The sequence below is a fragment of the Callionymus lyra genome, chromosome 14 (genome assembly GCF_982586985.1).
Source record: "Callionymus lyra chromosome 14, fCalLyr1.hap1.1, whole genome shotgun sequence".
In the NCBI taxonomy this organism is placed as follows: Eukaryota; Metazoa; Chordata; class Actinopteri; order Syngnathiformes; family Callionymidae; genus Callionymus; species Callionymus lyra.
Window position 1 is genome coordinate 21,558,788 of NC_141831.1, and position 22,618 is coordinate 21,581,405.

Here is a 22,618-nt window from a genome sequence, read left to right on the forward strand (position 1 = left end):
TCGACGCATGTGTTGTGTACGTCCACTTTTGTGTACACGTGTGTGTTTATGTAGACTTTTAATCCATCAAATTGTTTGTTTGTCTGTATGTATGTTTGTGCGACCATAACTAAATTGTAATCTTTGGGCATACATTGTGTTTCAACTGTATTTGTGATTCTTGTGTGTCATTTTTTGGTCACACTTTTAAAGTAAAGGCATGAAAGTGAGTGACTGAGAGTTTCTCAATAGTTATTGTGGATATAATGTGTTGTTGTGTGTGTCATGTTTATGGATTTTTGCATTGTGTGCTTCCAAGAGGTGCGTTTGTGTGTCATAAATGCATTATTGATGAGGTATTGACGGGAAAGGATGATTGGCAGTGTCGAGGGATCAGTGTGCGCTCGTGTGTGTTTATTGTGATGAATATGACATGAAGATGACTCACTCTGTAATACGAGTCCTCTCTTTTTTTCCTTCTGTTTGTGTTTTTACACACCAAAGTATTCATCATCTGGTTTCTAGAGAACAACAAATCATTCTGGGTTTGAAAAAATACAATTTATTCACTTGACAATTAGTTGAAATGTTTTGATTGAACCCGTGATTTACTTCAGATGATTCCTGGATTTGACTGTATTTGCTCTCCAGGTCGGGCAGATTTGGCAGAATCTTTAATCGAATTAGAACCAAAATCATAGCCACCTGTTCACTGAGTCACAGTTTGACATTTCAGGCTCGTCAGAAGGAAACACTGATGACATTTGGAGGGAAAGTAGAAAATAAAATACTTTTCAATGATGACAAATGGTCTTGTTAGAAGTCAATATCTTTTCCTCAGGTTCTGATCAGACAGTTTTGAAAGCACAAGGATTCATTTAAACACAGGTTGACTCGTCTAGATCCAGCATTTTGAACCAAAACACCCCTGCCGGGTTGCTTCTTGGCTGCCTCCTCACTTTCTCCTTCCTTGTAACTGCTGAAGTCGATTTATGAAAGATGAACGATGGATACCAAAATGCTAGTTTGGACCAGGCCCCAGACCCACCAGGTTGGGGTTGTTTATTGCAATCCAGACCTTTGGGTAAACTCCATATAAGTCTCAAAAGTGGGAACCTGAAGGAAACTTTGAAGAACTTTGAAGTTCAAGAAAATGGTAATACTGTTAAGATGTAAACCGGTTGGGTCTGGGTGGGGTTCGGCTATAACCAGCCAGAATGCTTTGAGAGCCAAGGTGGCTGTTCCCCACATGATATTAACGTACAGTACATCATGAAAGAAGTAACGTAGGAAGAGTGTTTACTCTGCGATTGCCTCAAAACCCAGGTCGATTGCATTTGACCCGCCAAGTGATATTGGGTCAACCATGTACACATGTGCTGTGTCTCAAATCGCATACTAGCGTACTCAAAGTTAGTATTTTTAGTGCGTAAGTGTGTCTCAATTCTTAGTATGCGAAATTTAGTGCGCCATGCACACTAAATTGGCGTACTAAAATGCCCACAAAACTGAGTATGGTTCGATGGACACTATCCACCCTAAACGGCTGCCATCTTAGTGACGTTTTAAACGGAAGTTACGTCATATATATAGACATATATATGCATATACTTACAGGTGCATTTTCAGCAGCAGTAGGAGGATGACACGTTTAAATATATCGCGAATATTTAGATTCTCATATTTTTTCTTTATTTCTTCTTCCAAACTTGCAAAGCGTGCTGCCAGCAGGTGGCGATAGCGTTCCAACAGCTGGTTGAAACCATCGTTAAATAGAAGTAGAAGAAGAAGGTGTCGCGTCATTTCCTGTTAGTGTGTAGCAGCAGAGTTTGATTTGAGACATACTATCTGTGGAGAATTTGCGTACTAGTTAGTACGTACACTATCCTGATGCATACTAACTTCTAGTATACTAAGAGAAGTATGCGATTTGAGACACAGCACTAGTTTTTGTTCGTTGTGATCTGTCCGTGAAGGTTTTCATTCATCCAGGTCATGGTTTATATCATTGTAATGATAATCCCATCGCTAAGATTACACAAGTAAGTACATTTAAATCCAGCAGATACAAGACGTTTGCTTCCTGGATCAATATGATATTTGGACATGATTCCTTATAAAACATAAAGAAGTGCAAGAGTAAAAAAATAAGTCATTGTTCTCAGGGTTTCTTTCAAATAAATTAATTACTGACAGTTTCAAAAGATAGTTCTAGAATGAGAGGTTTACTCGGTCGTCGATACGAACATCAGCGTTTGACCCAGTTGTGTAGAAAGTACATCGATGTGGGCAAACCTGTGGACCCTGTCAAGTCGCAGCGTGATCTCCTCCTCGCCTCCATCCCTCGTCCTGATGTGGGAGTCTGATTTAAAGTCTGGGATTTTGCAGGGGTTGCCCAAGGATAAGGGGCTGTTGGCACGATCTGTTGTCTCACACACATCCACACACAGTCTGGTGTGTGAAAACCCGGGGAAGAAAGAGGGGGATTACGCCGAAGAAAAGGGAATCGCCGTTTTCTCAGCGGCATTGAGGCACCGAGGTATTTCAAGAATGAGATATTATTTCAAACACGCACGCACACACACTGAGTCCACACAGGGACGCGATTGTTTGAATCTGACAAGACGGCCATGTTTGAACAAGTGGTTTTATCTGGTTTTCAGACTAACACCCCCCTCCCCTCGTATCTCCCCCCACCTGCCGGCTTTTTCCCCGAGCATGTCTGACCTGCCTCAGGTTTTAGAGACGGCAGCGGAAAACCTGTGTGATGTCGGGCCCTGATAACAAGCCTCACAAATTTACGGGAAGATTTACATTTATTTAAAAAACACACAAAAGGTGTGACGTGTCGCAGAAGAGATGAAAAGAGGATGTTCATGGGAAGACAAACCTATTTAGTCTCATCCATGTTCAACTTTTTGATCCGAGGAAAATTGTAACTTCATTAAAGTTGCCTGATCCATTTCAAAACGTATATTTTATCGTAAAATATACGTTTTTCTAAACGTATATTTTATCCTTATTTTGCAATATGTGTACGTAGTTGGGATTACATTCTGTCAGTATTCATTTGGGGCCATTTATTTTCTATTGAAATTCTTTGTCTGTTGTTTTCCATCATTACTTTAAAGCCTAACTGTACCTTCACAACAGACTTCCTTGTTATTTTGGGCAATTCTTTGAATTGTCAGACTTTCAGTTAGTGTTCAGTTATGTCAGTTATTTGAATGGCCTTTTCATTTCTTTTTGAACAAACTCGGTTTCATTCTGTCCATATTATTTTGGGGCTAATTAATTTGTATTAGGAAAAATGGAACCAAAACCCAATTTATTCTTTATTTTCAGTCCCAGTGCTTCATTTATGTATAAACTGGTACCAGCATGATATAGATTGTTGGTTCCAATCCCTTCCATTACAATCGTACCTGCACAAGATTTTCTCATGTTTTGCGTGTGACACAATCTTCAAGTCCTCGTATCAAGACTGTTTTCTTTAAATATTTAATACAGCTCAATGTTTTCACTTGTTTTGCCACCCGGTGCCAGCGACTCATCTCTGCTGCTCCAGCAAAACATTCCAGGAATGTACTACAGTTGGCTAACCATGGATTCCTAAAACGCTAAAAACTCTAGCTCCATCGCTCTCTTCCAGCAGCGCAGCAGAGCTGTTTGGTTATTACCGGGAATGTTTCTCGAGGGGGGAAGCTAGTGGGACGAGAAACGCTGACGAACGTGATTGAAGAGAAGCTGGCGGGAGAACCTCCATGTCGTCTGTAGATGATTCCTGCCGAGAGAAACCGTCCTCCTGGACCAGAACTGACATGGAAGCTTCATCCTGTGTTTCCCACACCTGCTGTATATAATGGCATTAATGTGATTTACTGATTAAATTAAGCAAATGTATTGTCCACATATTGAAAAGCATTTCAAATGAATCATTCTAAGTATATAACTGTATATATTTTGTAGTTAACACATTACACACGCAAACATTTTCCTTAAAACTGTAGGTAAAATAAATATAAATTTGGGGAACAGTTATAACAACTTTATTAAAACCAAATGTTGTACCTTATTTTTCCCTTTTGTTAAGAATTTTTTATTTTTTCAAATGGCTTTTTAAAAATATATAGTTTTTCAGAGGCAAAGAGATAAAGTGAAAATGTATTTTCTAAATATATTTGAACAATAATACAACAATAATAAACTATATTCGCAGGTTTTTAAAAGATCATGAATATCATGATAATTATTGTTGTATGAGCTTTGGGTCAAGGTGACCCGTAAGCCCAAAAACTACCTTTACCCAAAGATAACACAAGAGTTAATTTGATTCGTGTGAGTAAAATGTCAGTCTGAGGGGAGTTTTCTCATAATGGGAATATATGGAAAATCCAAGAAAAGTAAAAAGAAAATCACATTCAAATCTGCATAAAGTAAAACAAGAAAAATGACTGTTGAGTTGCTTCAGCATCAAATCAACACGATGCTAAAGTGAAGATCCATATTGAGGTTGTTTATTACGGGAAGATGACTTTAATTAGAATCACACTGCCGCAGCATAATAAACATAAGATAATGAAGAAGGGAGGAGCTAAACGGAGGGTTGACATTTGTCGCATCTCAGTTGAGGGTGAAAAGTTCAGGAGTTAAAGGCAGTCGGCATGTACAGAGCTCCATCATAGTTTACCACTCTGACCTGTCTGTGGAAGTGTGTGTGTGTGTGTGTGTGTGTGTGTGTGTGTGTGTGTGTGTGTGTGTGTGTGTGTGTGTGTGTGTGTGTGTGTGTGTGTGTGTGTGTGTGTGTGTGTGTGTGTGTGTGTGAGGCATTATTGGATCCCGGCGGGTCGAGTAGAGTTCTCGACCTGCTTTTTTTTTTTTTGCCCGGCGCTTGTTGACAGAGATGCTGACGCCCGAGGCTGTGGAGACCAGACACTGCCCGGAGGAGCTTCCTGTCACTGTTGCCCAAAACAACTCCATCACTTTTTTGTGTCATAGTTTAATTTGGGAGGTCAGTGGAACACGTCTGCCATATAGTGTTGGAAAGCTGCAGTGATCAGTACTTGACAGAAAACACACCGATGGCATTTCTCGTGAAATTGTTTTGATGAGACCAGAAGTCTATGTTTACTTTTCCTGTTGGCTAAGGTTGTCAAAACCTTAACTCAAGTTGGTGCTGAACTGTATAGGCAGTGTTCATTCCTGGAATAATTGAAAAATATGTGCACAAAAAACAACCACAGACACAGATTTTGTAAAGTGTCAGGACAGAACAAAAAGTTGCGAAACCTAATAAAAATTTAATATTAAGCTAAGTCCATGCAAAATTGCCAGGGTATCCCAGTCTTGTCTTTTCATGATTCCCTCTCACACGAAAGAAAAGATGCCGCGGCTGTAGACAAAATGGCAAAAGAAAGAAAGTGCAGCTCTTGACAGATGTTTTTTGGAGACTGGAGCTGGCAGTTAATGTACCTATATGATCAGAGAGGAGGAGCAGAGCAGAAACGTACCGTTTCCCTTCAGAACTGAGATACATGAAGGAAGTGGCATGTTTCTAAAAATAGTTAGAACCTGTTTGAAATACTTTGTACTCCATCTGTAGCCGGAATGTATGTTTTTTTTATCACCATTTGCACATCTCATTGTTTTTGCAATAATAAAATGAGTTTCTAATTTACTTTATGAAAAGGTAACGAAACCGTCACCGTCTCTCGCTGCTCTCAGTTGATGAATTCTCCCTCTTTGTGTATTTAAAATCTGGGCTAAGACTGGTTAGCATTAGTGATGGTCTGATGAAGCTTTATGAAACAGTGTCATTATTTTCAGAGCCCACTAGATGGTGGTCTCTGCACTATTTTCCTTTGTTTTGAACAACTGTTCTAATGAAAAATCACATTTTTAAACTGATGGCGCCACCTACTGACCTCTGAACAACATGACACTGCTTCATGAAGCTTCATTAGCTACAGTACTAGTTATCATAATGCAAATGGATGGCAAATTTCAGATTAAAATTTAATGGCTAAACTTTAATGTCACATTTAGCCTAGAAGTGCATTGACACCCTGAAACTTGTAGCTCCACAGTTCACTCCATGTTATAGAACTAGATGGAAATAAGTAGCTTTCTACGCAAACATTGTGTTTGGTCTTTTTGAACTTATCTTAAGGTCCTGGTCTCCAGGAGATCAAGATTGTAACCAAGATAAAGAATAAGGATCTTCTAAAGATAGTGCTGTGTCAACAACCATTCTTTTTTTGTGTTTTGCAGGGAAATGGTGGAGTCGTGCCGTAACAGGCCGTACAAAGAGGGTCAGTTGCCCCCCACTCAACTCTACAGCTGCTACGACCTGGACGACCTGGATGTCGCCTGGCTGGACCTAGTTAACCAGGAGTTCAGGCAAATGGGTGAGTGCAAATTAATCTGTTAAGGTGAGTGTCACTGGTAGTTAGGATGTCTATGATACTGGTTCGGTCCACAGATGCATGGCTATGACACAGTATTCTGTACGGACAAGCTAGTAGATCATTTTGCGTTCACTTGTCTCTTCCCCACTTATCTTGAGTCTGGTCGCCATATCTGCACTCAATTCTGAAGATATCAAGATGGTACCTGGCCATAGTGGTCCAGGGTATGCCCCTATGGTCTTCTGCCACCCACATAAGAAGGTGACCGTAGAGCAAAAAGAAAAAAGAGAAAATCCCTTAAAAAAAAGGAAATTCGTCATTAGGGCGTGACTTTTATTAAACTAAATAAGCTGCAATTTTATTCTTGTATATATGAGTTTTTTTCAAAACATTTCTTCAACTAACTTAAAAAAATATTTTGAGGGATTAATATATACTCAGAAAATTACACACAAAAAGGAGGGGAAATGTAAATAAGTGGTAACTGAATAATAAATACAAAATACACTTTTTAATTCATTAGAACCATTGATACGATCATACTTTGACAATACGAGGGCTGCATAAATACAGTCAACTTCGCCGCACTCGCCCAGGTCTGTCATAGGGAGCCAAGGAGGCATCTTTCCAAGGTTCCAGAACCACTTCAACTGGCTTCTTTCTATTTGGGTGCAAGTCCCTGGTTTCCAGGATCATATTCATTCCATCATGGCCCATAGTTCATAACCCAATATGGGGGGTTGCACAAATTCAGACCTTTGCCTTCTGGCTAAGTTTTCTTTTCTTCACCACAGTGCGACACCGTCCTCGCAATCCTCTGATGGACCTCCGTTTTCCCCCTCAAACAAGACTGTTTTCCCATCTGGAGATATTTTGTGATAAACTTGTTCAACAGTATTTTAATCTATAGTTCTTTTAAAATGTTCCAAAAAGCAAATGAAATCGTTCAGGCTTAGTAGTATTCTCCTAAGGAACTCGTGTACTGTATATACAGAACACAGAAAATTGCATTTTCCATTCCTCAGTCAGAATAATATAATCATCATTTCTGCAAGTGACACAATTTTTCCTGAGCCAGCGAGGCTTGTAAAACATCAGAATTTGACCTTTTATGGAGCAGCATTGCGTCTCTAATTAAATGAAGAGTCATGTTTGCTGACTCCCGACTTTCCATCACAACACTCCGCAAAACCTGATTCTTCTGCTTCCCGAGTTGTTGGTTTAATTTCTGGTTTGAGCGTGTCTCTGCTGATAAAGCCTTGTTGGTACATCCGTGCCTAAATCTACTCTCGCTTAAACCACACAGAAGCCGATTCTTGGAAGAGTTTCTTAGAACTTTCAATAAGATAGAGGAAAAGCATAAGTCTTTTTTGCGACTGTCGGCTCTGTCTTTACATCCACTGACACATGACTGAGGGAGTTGTACCAATCCATGTGTTGATCTCACCCTGTATTTTTCTGTCCTTTGTGAGCAAAACCAAGATACTTGAATTCCTCCACCTACAGATTCCCCCATTTTTCTGAAGACTAAAGACCAATGTCTCAAGTATGGATGTGGTGTTTTATCTCTAGTACCTCACATTAAGATGTAAGCCAACCCAGCCAACAGCACTACATCATCTGCAAAAGGCAGATCTTTTGGTCAACAAACTGAAGACTGTCCAACCCGGCTGTGGTAAATTTGAGACAGAACTGATGATAAAGGGCAGCTCTGGCAGAGTTCAACTATCACTGGAAAGGAATTCAAATTTTTAAGGAAATGCTGACCGTATTATGACATACAGTGGTCGAAAAAGTGGGTGCGTGCGAAGTTGGAGACCCCCATTCTCCCTAATCAACCACCGGAAACCTTAAGGAAGTCCTTGAAACGGAAATTGGTTGAGAAGCTCCTATAAACCTTTAAAGACCCTTGACTGTTAGTGACCAGGATTGTTAATTCCCTGTAGCTGAACACAATCTCCAGTAAACCCGGGGAACCGTAGCACACAATATTTCTGCATTTTGGTTTCCATTTCTGCTCAATAATCAATGTCAAGACAATTAATAGACGTTAGTTTCATTTCGGTTTTAAGAGGCGTCAAATAAAAACGAGCTCTCAGAGTCAGAATCTTCGTTATTTATTCAAAAGGAGTATGACAAGAGGAGAGGCAACATAAAAGGACTAGTTGTCTTAAAAAACAAAGTGGGAAGTTGTTTTTTTATCAAATTAAAAAAATCTTGAGGTAGTTTTCTAATGGCCCTTCAATGAGATTATTTCTAAGACTTAATACAATCATTTTCAGGTTTATAATGAAATTGGAGCACTTAGCTAATACATTTGATCTTTTTGCCTTGTTTAAAAACCTCTATTCAACTAAATCAAAACGTTTTACAGCATGAAAATAGTGTTCATTAAATGTGGTATATTCAGGTAGCTCATTATAAACACTATATAAGTTCACCTGGCATCCCCAATTCATTTAATACTTAAATCCCAAGTCATAACTTGACCGGATGTCTGTAGGTAAAACCCGTCTAGCCTCAATAATGCTCCAGTCTTGAATTCATAAAACATAATATCATAAAAGATGGGTTGCCTTTAAGCGACTCGTCATCCTAAACTTACATCCTTCATTAAGCATCAAACACAACCACCTCAACCCTTGATATCTCCAGCAGCTTTATCCGTGTGTACCCAGCTGTCTCATTATCAAAGAAGTTACAGAAAAACACACAGAAGAACATGAAACACACCTGAATGACTCTGTTGTTCCCGCTCACCTGCGCGTGTTTGCCTCTCGGTGTAAATGTCACCGCAGGTTAATATTTTACTCGCCTCCGGTTGATCTTGGCTGCAGGATTTATGCCGCAAAAAGAACAAAAGAGCGAGATAATGTGAGAGGTTCTGACATCGACAAGCTGGTTAATGAACACTGTTGAATACTGGAGAAACACACAAGAGAGCAAAGACTTGTAAATGTTTTAGTAGCTTGACGAGCATAAAAAAACATAATGAATACATTTTTTAACTGTTCTATTTCTGTATTTTGAGGCACAGCTTTTTCTCAGTTTTACACACAGTTTATTCTTCCCTTCAGCCATTTTTAAAAATGTATGTTTTAAAGGTCAACTAATGTTAAAACCTATCTTTCCTGAAGTCTTCTTCTCTGTGATGCAGTAAGTGTCTCATCATGATAATGTTTTGAGTCATTACTTTATAAAGTTCTCCCCCAGTCAAAGTCAAAATCCCTGTGAATGAGAGGTTACGAGAGCGGAGTCCATTACCATTACTTACTTACTTTCTTACTTACATTATTATGTAAAAATGGCTTCACTCTTCACTCACGCCAGCTGTAATCACGCCCGCTTTGCTTGAGACTTCTGGGATTGATGACTCAAGGTGACAAACCTTAATGTTTGACCAATCACAGCAGAGTGGACGTGGTTATGACAAACAAGATTTCATCTCCCAAAAAAAGACTGGTTTCAGTAGGTGGGGCTTAAGCAAATTTTCTATTATAAATATTTCAATTTAAAATAGACATATACTGATTATAAACCATAGAGGTCCAAGATAAATTTAAGACACACTGAAATCAACACATTAGTTTCCCTTCACATTTTTTTACTTTAATATACAACCTATTCTCAAATGCTTTCAAGCTGTTTCAACATATTCTAAACAGGAAATTTTTGTAAACCCCAGTCAAGACCATTTTTTGTACAGCTTGAAAAGCTGGTGTCTATGAGTTACTCGCCCTTTGGCTCAGCTCTTTTCTTTCCAAAACCTTATGATAGAAATATCACATGATACTGTTTAATTACACAAGCCTCACACCAAGCATGTTGATTTACATGTTGCAGCTTTGATGCGTTTCAGGCGACAACTGTAGCATCAACACAGTCCGTATTTTTGGTGACATGTTTAAAGAGGGAGATTTTTTTTCATACTAACCATATTAGTTGAAGGTTCAATTCTGCCTCTTCGATTGGCCCTTTTAAATATAAGACATAATAATTAGACAAAATCCGTTTTTGTAAAAACAAACCTTCACTACAGGCTGTGAGCAGCACCTATATCAACCTCAAACTGCTGAAAAGTCCAAACGTTCTTCCATGTTTAATTTCCACGCCTGGTTTATAATTGTAATCTGGTTTCTCTGGTTGAATATTAATATGCTTAAGCAGACTGTTTACCTTTTTCCAACTCGAATCGTCTATATTTAATGAGTCAAAGCTCACATTTCCAAGTCAAATCAGCTCTCTTCAACTATTAACCAGTCTCCGAGCAAGGCATCACTTTGAGATGCAAATTGAGAAGGAAAACGCGTGTTGGCACCGTGGACTCCCCTTTGGGCGAAACTGAACGAGGCTCAAGGGTTTGGCTGTTTGCGGTGATAGCAGTTAGCCAAACCGTTTTCTAGCGCATGCTTTCCTTGACACATTCCTCTGAAAGATACTGATTTTTATGTCCATTTAATTGACATTTTGGTGGAGTCCCCCGACTCGTTTCCTGACAATAGCAGAGACACTCAGTAGCTGGCAAATCGTTGAACCTTAAGCTCTCCGAAATCCCTTTATCGGGCTCTTTCATCTAAAACTTTTAATCCTGCTATTTTCTCCGAATCCTCTTAATGGTGTTTAAACTCTCCCCTCAGCCCTGCCGGAGCTGGACGAGCTGACGATGGAGGGTGTTCTGGTGGAGCTGGAGAGTCTGTGCGAAGACAAGATGCAACAGGCCATCGAGACGGAGGAGGGTCTGGGCATCGAGTACGACGAGGACGTGGTGTGCGACGTCTGTCGCTCGCCGGAGGGAGAGGACGGCAACGAGATGGTCTTCTGCGACAAGTGCAACGTCTGCGTTCATCAGGTGAGGACGGTGATGAAACTGGAACCATTTAGTGAAAGTCATCTTTTTTTTATGTGATATGTCTAGATCATAAGTGTCAAAATCTGGCTTGTGAAATCATTTTATGTGGCTCACAATGAACTGGATTAATGTTCATGTTCATACTAAAACCAATAAAGATGCCAGTGTTAAGATAAGATCATGGATGTCAACAATAAAAGTAAAACTTATGTCGAAGAAAAATAATTTGGTGAAGGACCAAGAGATACTTCCTGTTAGATGAAAAAACTTTTTTTTTGTTGACTTAGACTACTTAGAGATTTTTGCCCTTGATCAATTTTGTAATTGATGATGTCATATCAAAATTCAATGTCAAACCAAACTGTCAATCTTAAATGTTCTCAAATATTTATTTTTGATGTTATTAATTCTTCTGTTAAACATTTAATATGAGGCGAGACATTATGCAACTTTGTCAGATATTATATTAAAGGTTTACTTCTAATTTAAGTACTTATTTTGACCAGGCAAATTCAAATTCATGCGAGAATCGAACAAACTATTTTTATTTAAATCTTAAGATGTTAATGCTTAACCTAAAATATTAAATACTTCCAAATTCCAAAGAGACACAAACAAATCAAATATCTTTTACATAATATGGTCAAAAACGTAAAAATGAACAATACTATATGCATTACTTTAGTTAAAGTACTAATCAGAAGTAAGTGTTCTTGCTAGCATGACAACCATTTAGCCTGGAGATTTATTAGCAATAACCATAACATCATTTTGTTTAACAACATGGAACTCGTGGGAACTTGTCCGTTCTTCACCTAGGGGGGGTTACGCGTCAATAACTTGCAGGTTTCAGTCATGACAGTGCAGCGTCGTGGTAATCTTTTTATGTTATGAGTTGTCAAAACACAGACTAAAGTAATCTAACGTTGTCTTTATTATTATCGTTTGTCTTTCAAAAACTAGTTACAGTTTTTTTCTGATACGAATAATGGTGTTTATTGTATCTTTAGTTGTACTTTTATTAGCATCATCGAGGTGCCGTCGGCTAGTCAGAGTGTGTGTTCTTCTGCAATACATTTCTTTCACAAGGACTTGAAATAACTTTGTAATCCAGTTCATCTGCAGCAGCTGTCAACCACATTCTCCATTCCACTTCTTCACCACCTGCTGCGTACTTTCTTCGCTACCTCCAGTGTTTATAACTGACAGGGAATCTCATGTAATTCGGGTCAATTTATCAAAGGGAACTATTTTGTGTTCTTATGCAGAAGAGCAGATGAGTGGAACTGAGAATGATTGCAAATACTTTTTTTCGTGAACTTGAGTTCTAGACTGTTTCCTCTCTCCCGGCATCACTTCTCAGGCCTGCTATGGCATCCTCAAAGTCCCCCAGGGGAACTGGCTCTGTCGGATCTGCGCTCTGGGCGTCCAGCCCAAATGCCTGCTCTGTCCCAAGAGAGGAGGAGCTCTCAAGCCCACCCGCAGTGGAACCAAGTGGGTCCACGTCAGCTGTGCCTTATGGATCCCTGAGGTGAGACACTTACTACTTATCCATGCTGTTGACTTCCAGACGGCATCACTGGGAGGTGACCTAGTTCAGGTGGTGTCGTCATTTACTGACCGAATAAAGGGAACATTGAATGTGATGTGGCTTCAGCTGCACGAGAAGAAAGTCTCTTCTGACACCAAAATATATATTTATTGACAACTTAAAATCATGAAAAATGTGATTTTATTTTGAAACTTGGCAACATCCTGTTTGGGCAACATTTTGCTAGTTCCTGTTCAGGTGATATTCGGGTACTTCCTTTTATAAGAAAAATTCTACTGTTTTTTATCGGGGAAACGTCTAACCACTTCCTTTTCAGGCAAAATGTAGCTACCTGCTGTTCTGGTGACATTTAGCTACATCCTGTTGCAGCTACTTCCTGTTATGGCAACATCTGGCTTCTTCCTGTTCAGGTGGCATTCAGCCACTTCTCAATCAGATGATGTTTGCCTATTTCGGCGCTAGCAGCTCATGTTTAAGCCATAAAGAAAAGCAAATCACATTTTTCTGCACAAGAGGTGTTGATATATTTTACACATATTTTCAGCCAATAAGGTCATTGCACGCCTTGTTGGAAAATATAGTGTCAATGTGATTAAGCTGGCGTGTGCGTTGCGGCCTACTGCCATCGTTGAAGAGTTCCCCAAGTTGACAGGACAAGTGATTTAAAAGTATAATGAACAATGATTTGAACTTGAGAAACTACCTTGAATGACATCTGTGTGGACGCTACGCACCAAAGACCAGCAACACAAATGAGTGAAAATCATCGTACAAATCACATGTTTTGTTCCCTGAAAATAGAGTTCGCTTAAGAACACTCCGTGATAGTGATTCTAATACATGCATTTTCACATTTAATCAACCAAAACCAGTTTCTGTCCTCCCTCTTTTGATACAACTGCATATTTCCGACACTCCGGCGTAGCCTGTGTGTAGCGCTGGTGTCACCGATGTCCTCTTTGAAGGGAAAATTGAACCTGATTGTACAGGAGTCAATAAAAAAGACGACGACTGTGGGTTTGGTTCTGGAGGAAGGCACATTAGGAATCAGGCGTGGGGCTTGTTCATGGAAGCATGAAGGACGAGGAGTCGACCAGCAAACAGTGTGAATGTAAAAAAAAATGAGGCAGCGGAGGAAAGACTTGAGTGGTCAGAGCTGCTGGCATTATTCTGCACGGCTGGTTGGCTCGGGTCAAAGAAGAGCCGGGCTTGAATAAACCACTCCTTGAACGACACTCTACGCACTAATGGATTTTTGAAGAGGACACGTGTCCCTGATTTTTGGTGGAGACAGATGGCTCTTTTCTTCGTGCTCCGGGGTTGCCACAGCAAGTCAGCCATCTCAAGCATGCTTTCCAATCTCTTCATGTCGTCGTTTAAATCCGAGCGGGTCTCATGAAGTGGTTTTCCTACAGGTGAGCATCGGCTGCCCAGAGAAGATGGAGCCCATAACCAAGGTGTCCCACATCCCCGCCAGCCGCTGGGCCCTGTCCTGCAGCCTGTGTGGAGAACACACTGGAACATGCATACAGGTACGAACTCTTGTCTTTGACCGTCTTCAGGGTCAATGTGACCCAAAGGCCAAATGTTATTGTTTTATCCCTTGTGTTGAGACCTGCCTGGCTTCTAGAAATCCATACTGAGGTCGTTCACCTTGACCCAGAGACAAAAGAAGGGTTAAAAGTCTGGAGGTAAAATAAACACCAAACATATAAATTAATGAATAAGAATAAATAAATATAGAAATATATAATATCATCTTTTTATTCTGACCAATTTATAACAAGATGCACTCAATTTGAGACATACCGCATACATTTAATTTAAATTATAGAAGTATTCCTGTCCTTAATTAAATTGTAATAAAGTGAAGAATATTAATTTCAACAGAGAGTTGCAGAATTGAGATTCTAATCTTCTGCATATTGAACAATATTATCAATATTCAACATTCAATATTGTTACAGGTTCACAGCAGAGTGACTGCAGCGAGCACTGAACCTAGCAAGTATATTATTCAGTTTAAAATTCACTTCGCAGTTAAGTTAAAAATGTATTACTAGTTTTCTTTCTATTCAATAAGTGTTACGGGGTGGTATGAGTTGTTTATTGTTTTAAACCTAGTATCAAGACAAAAGTTTGAATAGATGATAATTAGTTTTTTGGTTTTTAAATTGAATCTAAATTATCTTATTTTTTAATTCAGTTAGAGATTTTTCAGAAATGGAGAGTGAACATGAATAATGATTTATATCTGAAATAAAATTGAAAATGTTTTTCATTCTCTACACTTGAATGAAGAGCTTTGATCCATTTGTATACAGTTTGACACATTTTTTAGTGTTCAAGAGCTCATGAAATGGACTCAAAACGCAGAGTGTAAAGACTCATAACGACCAGCAAAATGTCGTAGCCTCCTGCTGGAGTACAAGCTGCTCTTTAAAATCCTTCTTAGCTCCCGGTCACTGTTGAACAATAACACAGCTCATGTTTATTAGCTTCACACTGTCTCAGGGTTAAGAGCATTTAGTGAGTTCGAAACATGTGTCGTATGAAGTTTTTCTTGGTGACATGAGCCAGTTGGTGTGTGACAAAGAGCAGTTTTGAGATCCTTGACCCACAGGTTAGATCCTACGGCCAATTATCCAAGAGCACAGTCCTTCAATCAATGTGACTCCACTGTTCCTGGCCTTCACCTCTTTCTCCTCCTTCAATGATGCCTGATTGAACTCCTCAATCCCGCTCTCGCAAGTGGGACCCTGGTCACCACACTGCATCTATGGGGGCCACAATTTCCATGTTTCTAAATTATAAATCTGTTCTGTTATTTGAAAACGTAATCGTCAGGTTTTCTTTTCCGTGACTCTCTCGCTCGTGTAATTGCTGACTCACACAAGTGAACCTCGGGGAGAGAGTCACAGCCGCGCAGGTGTCGGCCAATTTCGCTTTTTCTCAAGACATGTCTCGACAAAAACAACACAACTCCTGGGATTCACACTTTGTTCGACATTTGCCTTCTGACACCCCGTAAGTGAGAGCAGCTGCCGAGGGCAGAGACGTTTGTCTTGTCGCTGTGGTTTCACTCAAGTCGGAATATCAATAACGACTCGATCGCTACAAGCCCGAGACGAGAGTTCATTTATGGTGCTGTACTAGGGTGTTGTTTATGTTGCAACTTAAGACCACAGGTGCATTTTTTTTCTAGTGTTGTCACCTTATATACCCGCCCTGTCGTGAGAGGCTGTCAAGTCATTTTAAAAAGTTGTTTTTCTTTTTACGTTTTTGCAATTAAAATCATGAAAAAAGAGGACAAACCAGTGCTTTTAATGGCAATGTTGACTAATCATATTCAACCCTTGTTTTATGTCTGGGTCAAGGTGACACCAAAGGCCGAAAACAAATGTGTTTGAGGTATCCCTTGTGTTGCTTCTGGGTCAACCCTGGCTTCCATTAATGCATATGCATTAGTCTTCGGGTTAAAGGGTTAAATAGTTAGACCTGTTAAGAAGTAGGTTTTCTTTAAGCGTAACTGTTTTTTAATGTCCTCAAATAAAAAAAGGACATTTTAATTGTACATTTATTTCAATATAATATAACCTATTTTTATTTAATATAATCAACAATAATAATTTAATATATTTTATCATTAACAAAAAAAGCAAACTATATTTGCTGAAGAAAATAGTTGAATTTAACAATTCAGACCATAAATAAAATGGTAAATAAATGGAAGGAATAAAAGTCAATTGAGTCTTTCTAAAAACTTATTTTATATTTAATGTTTCTTAAAATGTATATAAATACTTAATAAAGTATAATAAAGTTGGATACAAATTCAAATCTTTAACAATAATGCTATTTATAAATCACAATGGAAACTTTTTGGTACTGACCTCATGAGGACCTGTTAAATTTAGGAAAGGTTTTTTATCCCCTTATCTCCAGTCCTCTACTCCTCACAACAGATTTCATCTCATCTCTCCTCAGTGCTCGATGCCCTCTTGTATTGTGGCCTTCCACGTGACCTGCGCCTTCGACCACGGTCTGGAGATGAAAACCATCCTGGCCGAAAACGACGAAGTGCGCTTCAAGTCCTTCTGTCTGGAGCACAGCTGCTCCACGGGCAGCGGCAACACAAGCACCACCAGCGCCTACAACTCCACCACCAGTGCAAACAACACCAACCACACCGCCGCTCACGCAGTGGACGGCCAAACCACCGCCGGTCCCGAGCCGCGGCAGAACCAGCAACCGCAGTCAAACGGCTGCAGTGACCAGGAGCAGAGGTCGCTGCCCTTCCCCGTGTCGGCCTCAGAGCGGGCTGAGCGGGACCAGCTGGAGAGAGAGAAAGTCAGCAAGAGGAAACAGAAGCTACAGGAACTGGAGGACGAGTTTTACCAACTCGTGGATCCAAGGGAGGTAGCGGAGAGCCTGGATCTGCCCGTAACACAGGTGTGTTCATTAACAGGTGTTTTCTTTACTGTGGCACCACATTACAATGTATAACAAATTCGTATTGGCAAAAATGTGACAATAGGATACGTATTACAATAGAAAAATAAACTGTATAAACAAATGTATTGCAATATATACCAGATACTGTAGTAACAAGGATATATTTGTAGTATTGTCGAGTACTTGACTCTGATGTTACAGAATTTACTGACCACTCGACTCTTGATGAAATCAAAAATATGTCCAAATATCAGTTTTAAAAGCTGCTGGAGTCAACTGTATCCTCCTGTCCTCAGTCAGCACCCGGATCTAAAAACAATAAGATTTAATTGTATACAAAATGTTGGGATTTTTTTTTAAGGTGTCTTTTAATTTGATGTTTTTTCCAAGATTAGTCTTTAATGCCAGCATTAATTCAGAACAATTCAGTTTATAATGTGTAATAAAAGTTTAAATATTACATACACAATAATAAGAATTCTAAAATGACGTAAATAATGAAACTGAGACAATGAAGTTGAACTTGTTCAGGTGTTTTCCGCTTCTGTGGCAGCACTTAAAAATCTAAAATTTACTTACACATGTAAATCAAATCTTAAATAAACATATTTTTGGAGTTCACTATCAAACTAGATAACACTTCACAACTCTCTCCAAACATGATATGCATCAACATCTCACTCCCTCTTAGTGAACTTATCGCTCCAGCTTCCTATGTTTAGCAGTTTTTGGGCTTGTTTTTGGGCTGAAAAGAAAAATCACACTCAGTTTGAAGCAAATGCACGACTTGCCAGTTTCATGTACGTTTCCTCCTCTCCCTCCCTCCCTCAGGTGGACTTCCTCTACCAGTTCTGGAAGTTGAAGCGGAAGGCGAACTTCAATCGACCTCTGGTGACGTTGAAAAGAGACGAAGTGGACAACCTGGCCCAGCAGGAGCAGGACGTCCTCTACAGACGCCTCAAGCTCTTCACTCATCTCCGACAAGACCTAGAGAGGGTGAGTACCGCCAGTCGTGAATCATGTGACCACATGTGCGGGTCGATAACGTTCAAGGGGAAGATTCTAATCCCTCAGTTGGACGGTGAAATATTCCCGCTCAACCTTGGACTGTTCAGTGGGAAATACATTGAGGAGTATATGTGTAGCTTCTGTGACCCCTGAACCCAACTGAGAAGATTTTAGGAGCCTAATGATGACTATTGTCTAACAAACATCTTGGTCACGCTCGGTATCAACAAAAGAAAATCCATTAATTTCTCACTAAGCTAAATAATAAGCTCTAAACTCCAATTTCCAAAATTGCCCAGTGATTTTCCAGTGTAGCCTCAGCTGGCGAGGCCCGCTAAGAAGTCGTGATTAGCACTTCAAATCAGCATAAGCCCCCCCCCACCCCCCCGTCCAACCCCAGAGGACCCACTTGACTTCGGGATTATCCAAAGAATCAAAACAGAACTCAAGAACCCTGGAGTCGCTTTATTAGTTAGATTTTTATCAGGGGGTTGACAAAGAAATGTGTCTTGTCTGGCGTGCTGTAGCTTAAACAAAAAGCTCTTCACATGCTTTGTCAGATTAATGAGGCGAATAAGACTGTGAGTCAGATAAGAGATGTTGAGATTATATACCTGGTTCGTCGTCATATCAGAGAGAAAGTGTGGAGTCGCCAAACTTTTAGAGGTAGTGTATTATTGGCTGAAACTTTGCTCTGATGTTTGACCAGGTTTAACTCCACTTAAAAGCTGGTGCAAAAGTGAACAATTGTGTCACTTTATTGCGATAAGTGGATTTGTAATCTTGTAATCTGTGGATCTTTAAACCGCAAAACAGAATTTAAAATTAAGTATTTTTTTCCCAAACTAAAGTTTCAGCTGACACGATTTAACATTTCTGATAACAAGTTATCATTACATAACCTAGTCATACATTATCAGTTACACATTATTCTCAGTATCTCCTTAACAATCAGTGCGATTAAAGCTTTTCAAACTGTCTCTAGAAGAAGAAACAGGTCCTTTTCAATAAGAAATAATGCAGTCACATCTGCTGAAGACGTACAGCTACAGCAGTGAGTACACTGAGAGGGAGTGAGACAAATAGTAGGACATTTTGAAAACAAGCTGGTACAAGGACTTTTGAGTTTTTGAGTTCAGCGAGAAAAAAAACTACTTTTTAGCAGTTATAGACTAGTGTTGTTCACATTAATGAATCAACTCAAAAGCATAAATGAATCAACTCAAAAGCATAAATCGATATTGACTTGTCAACTGGTAGGAACACAAATAAAAGGCCATAACTGAAGGCTTCTTATTCTTAATATGTCAAATAATTCAAATGTATAATCTCTGTAGTTCTTACTATAGCTATAGGTTATTAAAAAACAATGAAAAATGAGAATCAAAGTAATATTTATGGACTTTCAGATATTAAATACTGTCAATACATGTTTTATTTTATTTTACTTCTAGTTCTCATTACATTTTTTATGTCACTTTTTTTCTTTTAACACCAAACAGTTGCATATTTTAACAAGAAAAGCATCATCATGTTCCCTCTTCTTCCTCTTTGTGTGTCTCATTAGTACAACGTGCCCTTTGTTGGTCCACTGACGACACATTTGCTTGCTGTAACACACAAGTGCCTGTTTGCCGACTCATCCCTACATTTGTTCTCTTAAATGTCCTATGATGCCTTTGAAAGCATGACGACAATCTTTTATTTTGCCCTTTTGTTTTTTTTATCTCATTAGAGTTGGTGTCACAAAAGATTTGTTGGATGTCTCTAGAGTGTTCAGCTGACAGTATAGGGCTGTAACAAGAACTGCTTAACACGACCTGACTTGAATGAATGTTTTGACTCATCGCATTAACCCAAGAGTCATAGAACTATTTTTCATTTCCTCAATTCCTTTAACTGCGAAGGAGATTATTGGCTCGTAAATGACTCAAAACTAAATTGCTATTATTCCTCTTACTCCTCAAAAATCCACCGGTAAGATAGGATCACGATACAGCAGCAATGATACGATATATTGCAGTACTTTGAGATATATTTGAAGTATTGCCGGAGTACTTAACTCTTGTGTTACAGAATCTACAAACTGCACGACTCTTGATTAACTTTTTTCATTTGTTTTAAAAACAAAATATATGCAAATATCAGCTTTAAAAGCTGTTGGAGTTCACAGTATCCTCTTGTCCTCAGCCAGGATCTCGCTGTATTTTATTGTTCCTTTAGCTGCGGAGGATATAGTGACTCCTACGCAAAAATGAAGAAACGCAGTGAATCTTTGTGTGTTAGTTGTTAATAAAAAAAATGAGATTATTTTATTTTTATGCAAACTTTATTGATATTTAAACCATGAAATAAATATGATGAGAATAAAATATGATTTGAAAGTAAAAAATAATCTCAATCCATTCATTAAAAACAGAAATTTAAAAGCCTATCATGTAAAATCTCAATCGTAATATTGAAGTGTATCAATATTACCTTACACCCCTGCTAGCTATGCTGTGGAAACATCGCACTCGTGTTCATGTGTGAGCATCTCACACCCCTGGAGTTGTGGTTTTATGGGAAATCACTCTTGGTTTCTGGCTCACCGACGCGCCGACAAGTTGCTCTTAAAGCTCTGACTAATAGCCGGAATGATGAAGTCAGTGGCTGGCAGGCCGCCCTGATGAGGATTGATCGTCAATTGGTCAAATATTGGCCGTGAGATGTTAGGAGCTGTCAATACTGGAGCCGCTTCCCACTCCATCCGTCTCCGTCCTGCTTCATTAGCGCTCCGTCACTGTTTGTCTTCGTTCCCTGATGCCCTTGAGCTGATCCAGCACCTGCAACACTCTCGTCTTTCCTTCCTGACACCCGTTTAAAAAGTCAGTGTTCTGAAAGATTTTTCTTTTATTCTCCTCGTGCGCTCGAGCGCGAGGTCTCGTCGAACGTTGTGTGTTTCTGAGGGGCTTCAACAATCATCTCTGATTTGCTGCTAAATTGAAAACTCCCCTCCATCCCGCTATCCCCCCAGACCCCCAACCCAATCTCAGCACTTCACCAGGCCTCCAGTTTGCTGCTTTTGTTAAAAAAGTCTGTGTATGTTGGCGGTGCGGAAGATTGTGGGGGCTAATGTTGGGGTGGATTATCTCCCCTCCCCGCCTCTTTGAAGTGATGCCAATGGAACAAATTGCACCGTGCTGTCCCTAATGCACTGGTGAGCTTTCTCCATTTCTGCACTGCTCTCCCAAGTGATGCCCCCAAAAAACACCCTCCCCTTTCGTCCCAAATCACTCATCCAATCCCTGAGCATGTCTTTGCGATGTGGGGCTCATCGATTGGTCACTTTTCTGCTTAACATTTTTAATCCCTCTGTTCTCTTGTGGTTTTTTCTTGCAGTAGAGACAAACAAATTGGTAAATGAGGGATTCAGTCTCTTTGCTGTTGGAACTTAATTCAACAGAATCGTCATCATGGTCTTTACCAGCTGGTCTCGCCCAAAAACCTTTGACTGAAGACTCCCCGCAGACTTCTTTATGAGCTTGTACATCACCTGAAATCACTCCTCTGACTCCACAGGCTGAGTCTCTGAGAGAGACGCCAGCCATCTGCCCATCCCTTGGTGTTCTTCTTAGTCATGTAGCTCACTGTTTAAGTAAGAATTGTAAGTCCACGACTTCTTAATGGCGAATACTTATTTTACTTCTACAAACTAATCATTTAGATCTGAATGTTGCAAGTCAGCCTGTGACTAGATAACTGTGATAAATGTTTTGTGAGCAGCTGTTACCGCAACAATAACCCCTGGTAAAGTGGAAGCAACATAACCTGCCTGTCACCATCAATGCCGTATCGATATTCAAAATACTGTATCTGTGTTTTTATTTTTAATTGTTGTTTGTTCCAATATTCTAATTAAACTTCCAACCACTACATGGCAGCAGTCGTTTAATGCACCGCTACTAAGGGAAGCGACATACCAAGATCCGGGCGATGACTGTGAATGAGAGGATACAATCAACTCCAGCAGCTTTTAAAGCTATTTTGGTTTCAAAACAACGAAAGCAGTCATGAAAGTATGTAACATAAGAGTCAAGTACTCGGACAATACTACAAATATATCATTGTAACTACACTATCATGATATATCAAAATATATGGTATAGTTGCCCGTGTACCATGATATTAATCGTATCGCCAGTTTCTTGCCAGCACTATCCCTACTTCTGTAATTTTCAACGTTTTCTGCCAAACAATCATCCCGTCCATGAAGCTATGATTGAACTGAAGGGATTTCGCCTTCCCTCTGTTTGTTTCATCTTTTTTGTTTCGCCACTTTTTTACTTTAACTGGAGTGGATTGGTTTATGGTCGTATGTGGACATAA

At 39.6% G+C, this 22,618-nt stretch overlaps 1 protein-coding gene across 3 annotated transcripts in view; it reads left to right on the forward strand.

Annotated features, from left to right (window-relative positions):
• Positions 1 to 22,618, forward strand: part of jade2 (jade family PHD finger 2) — a 134,814-nt gene that overhangs the window by 71,596 nt on the left and 40,600 nt on the right. For all 3 annotated transcript variants that reach the window (XM_087806880.1, XM_087806881.1, XM_087806882.1), the window contains exons 5-10: positions 6,250 to 6,386; positions 11,024 to 11,235; positions 12,599 to 12,766; positions 14,203 to 14,319; positions 16,775 to 17,239; positions 18,074 to 18,238. In XM_087806880.1, coding sequence (XP_087663006.1) covers positions 6,250 to 6,386; positions 11,024 to 11,235; positions 12,599 to 12,766; positions 14,203 to 14,319; positions 16,775 to 17,239; positions 18,074 to 18,238 — 1,264 coding nt within the window. The remainder of the gene's footprint in view (positions 1 to 6,249; positions 6,387 to 11,023; positions 11,236 to 12,598; positions 12,767 to 14,202; positions 14,320 to 16,774; positions 17,240 to 18,073; positions 18,239 to 22,618) is intronic.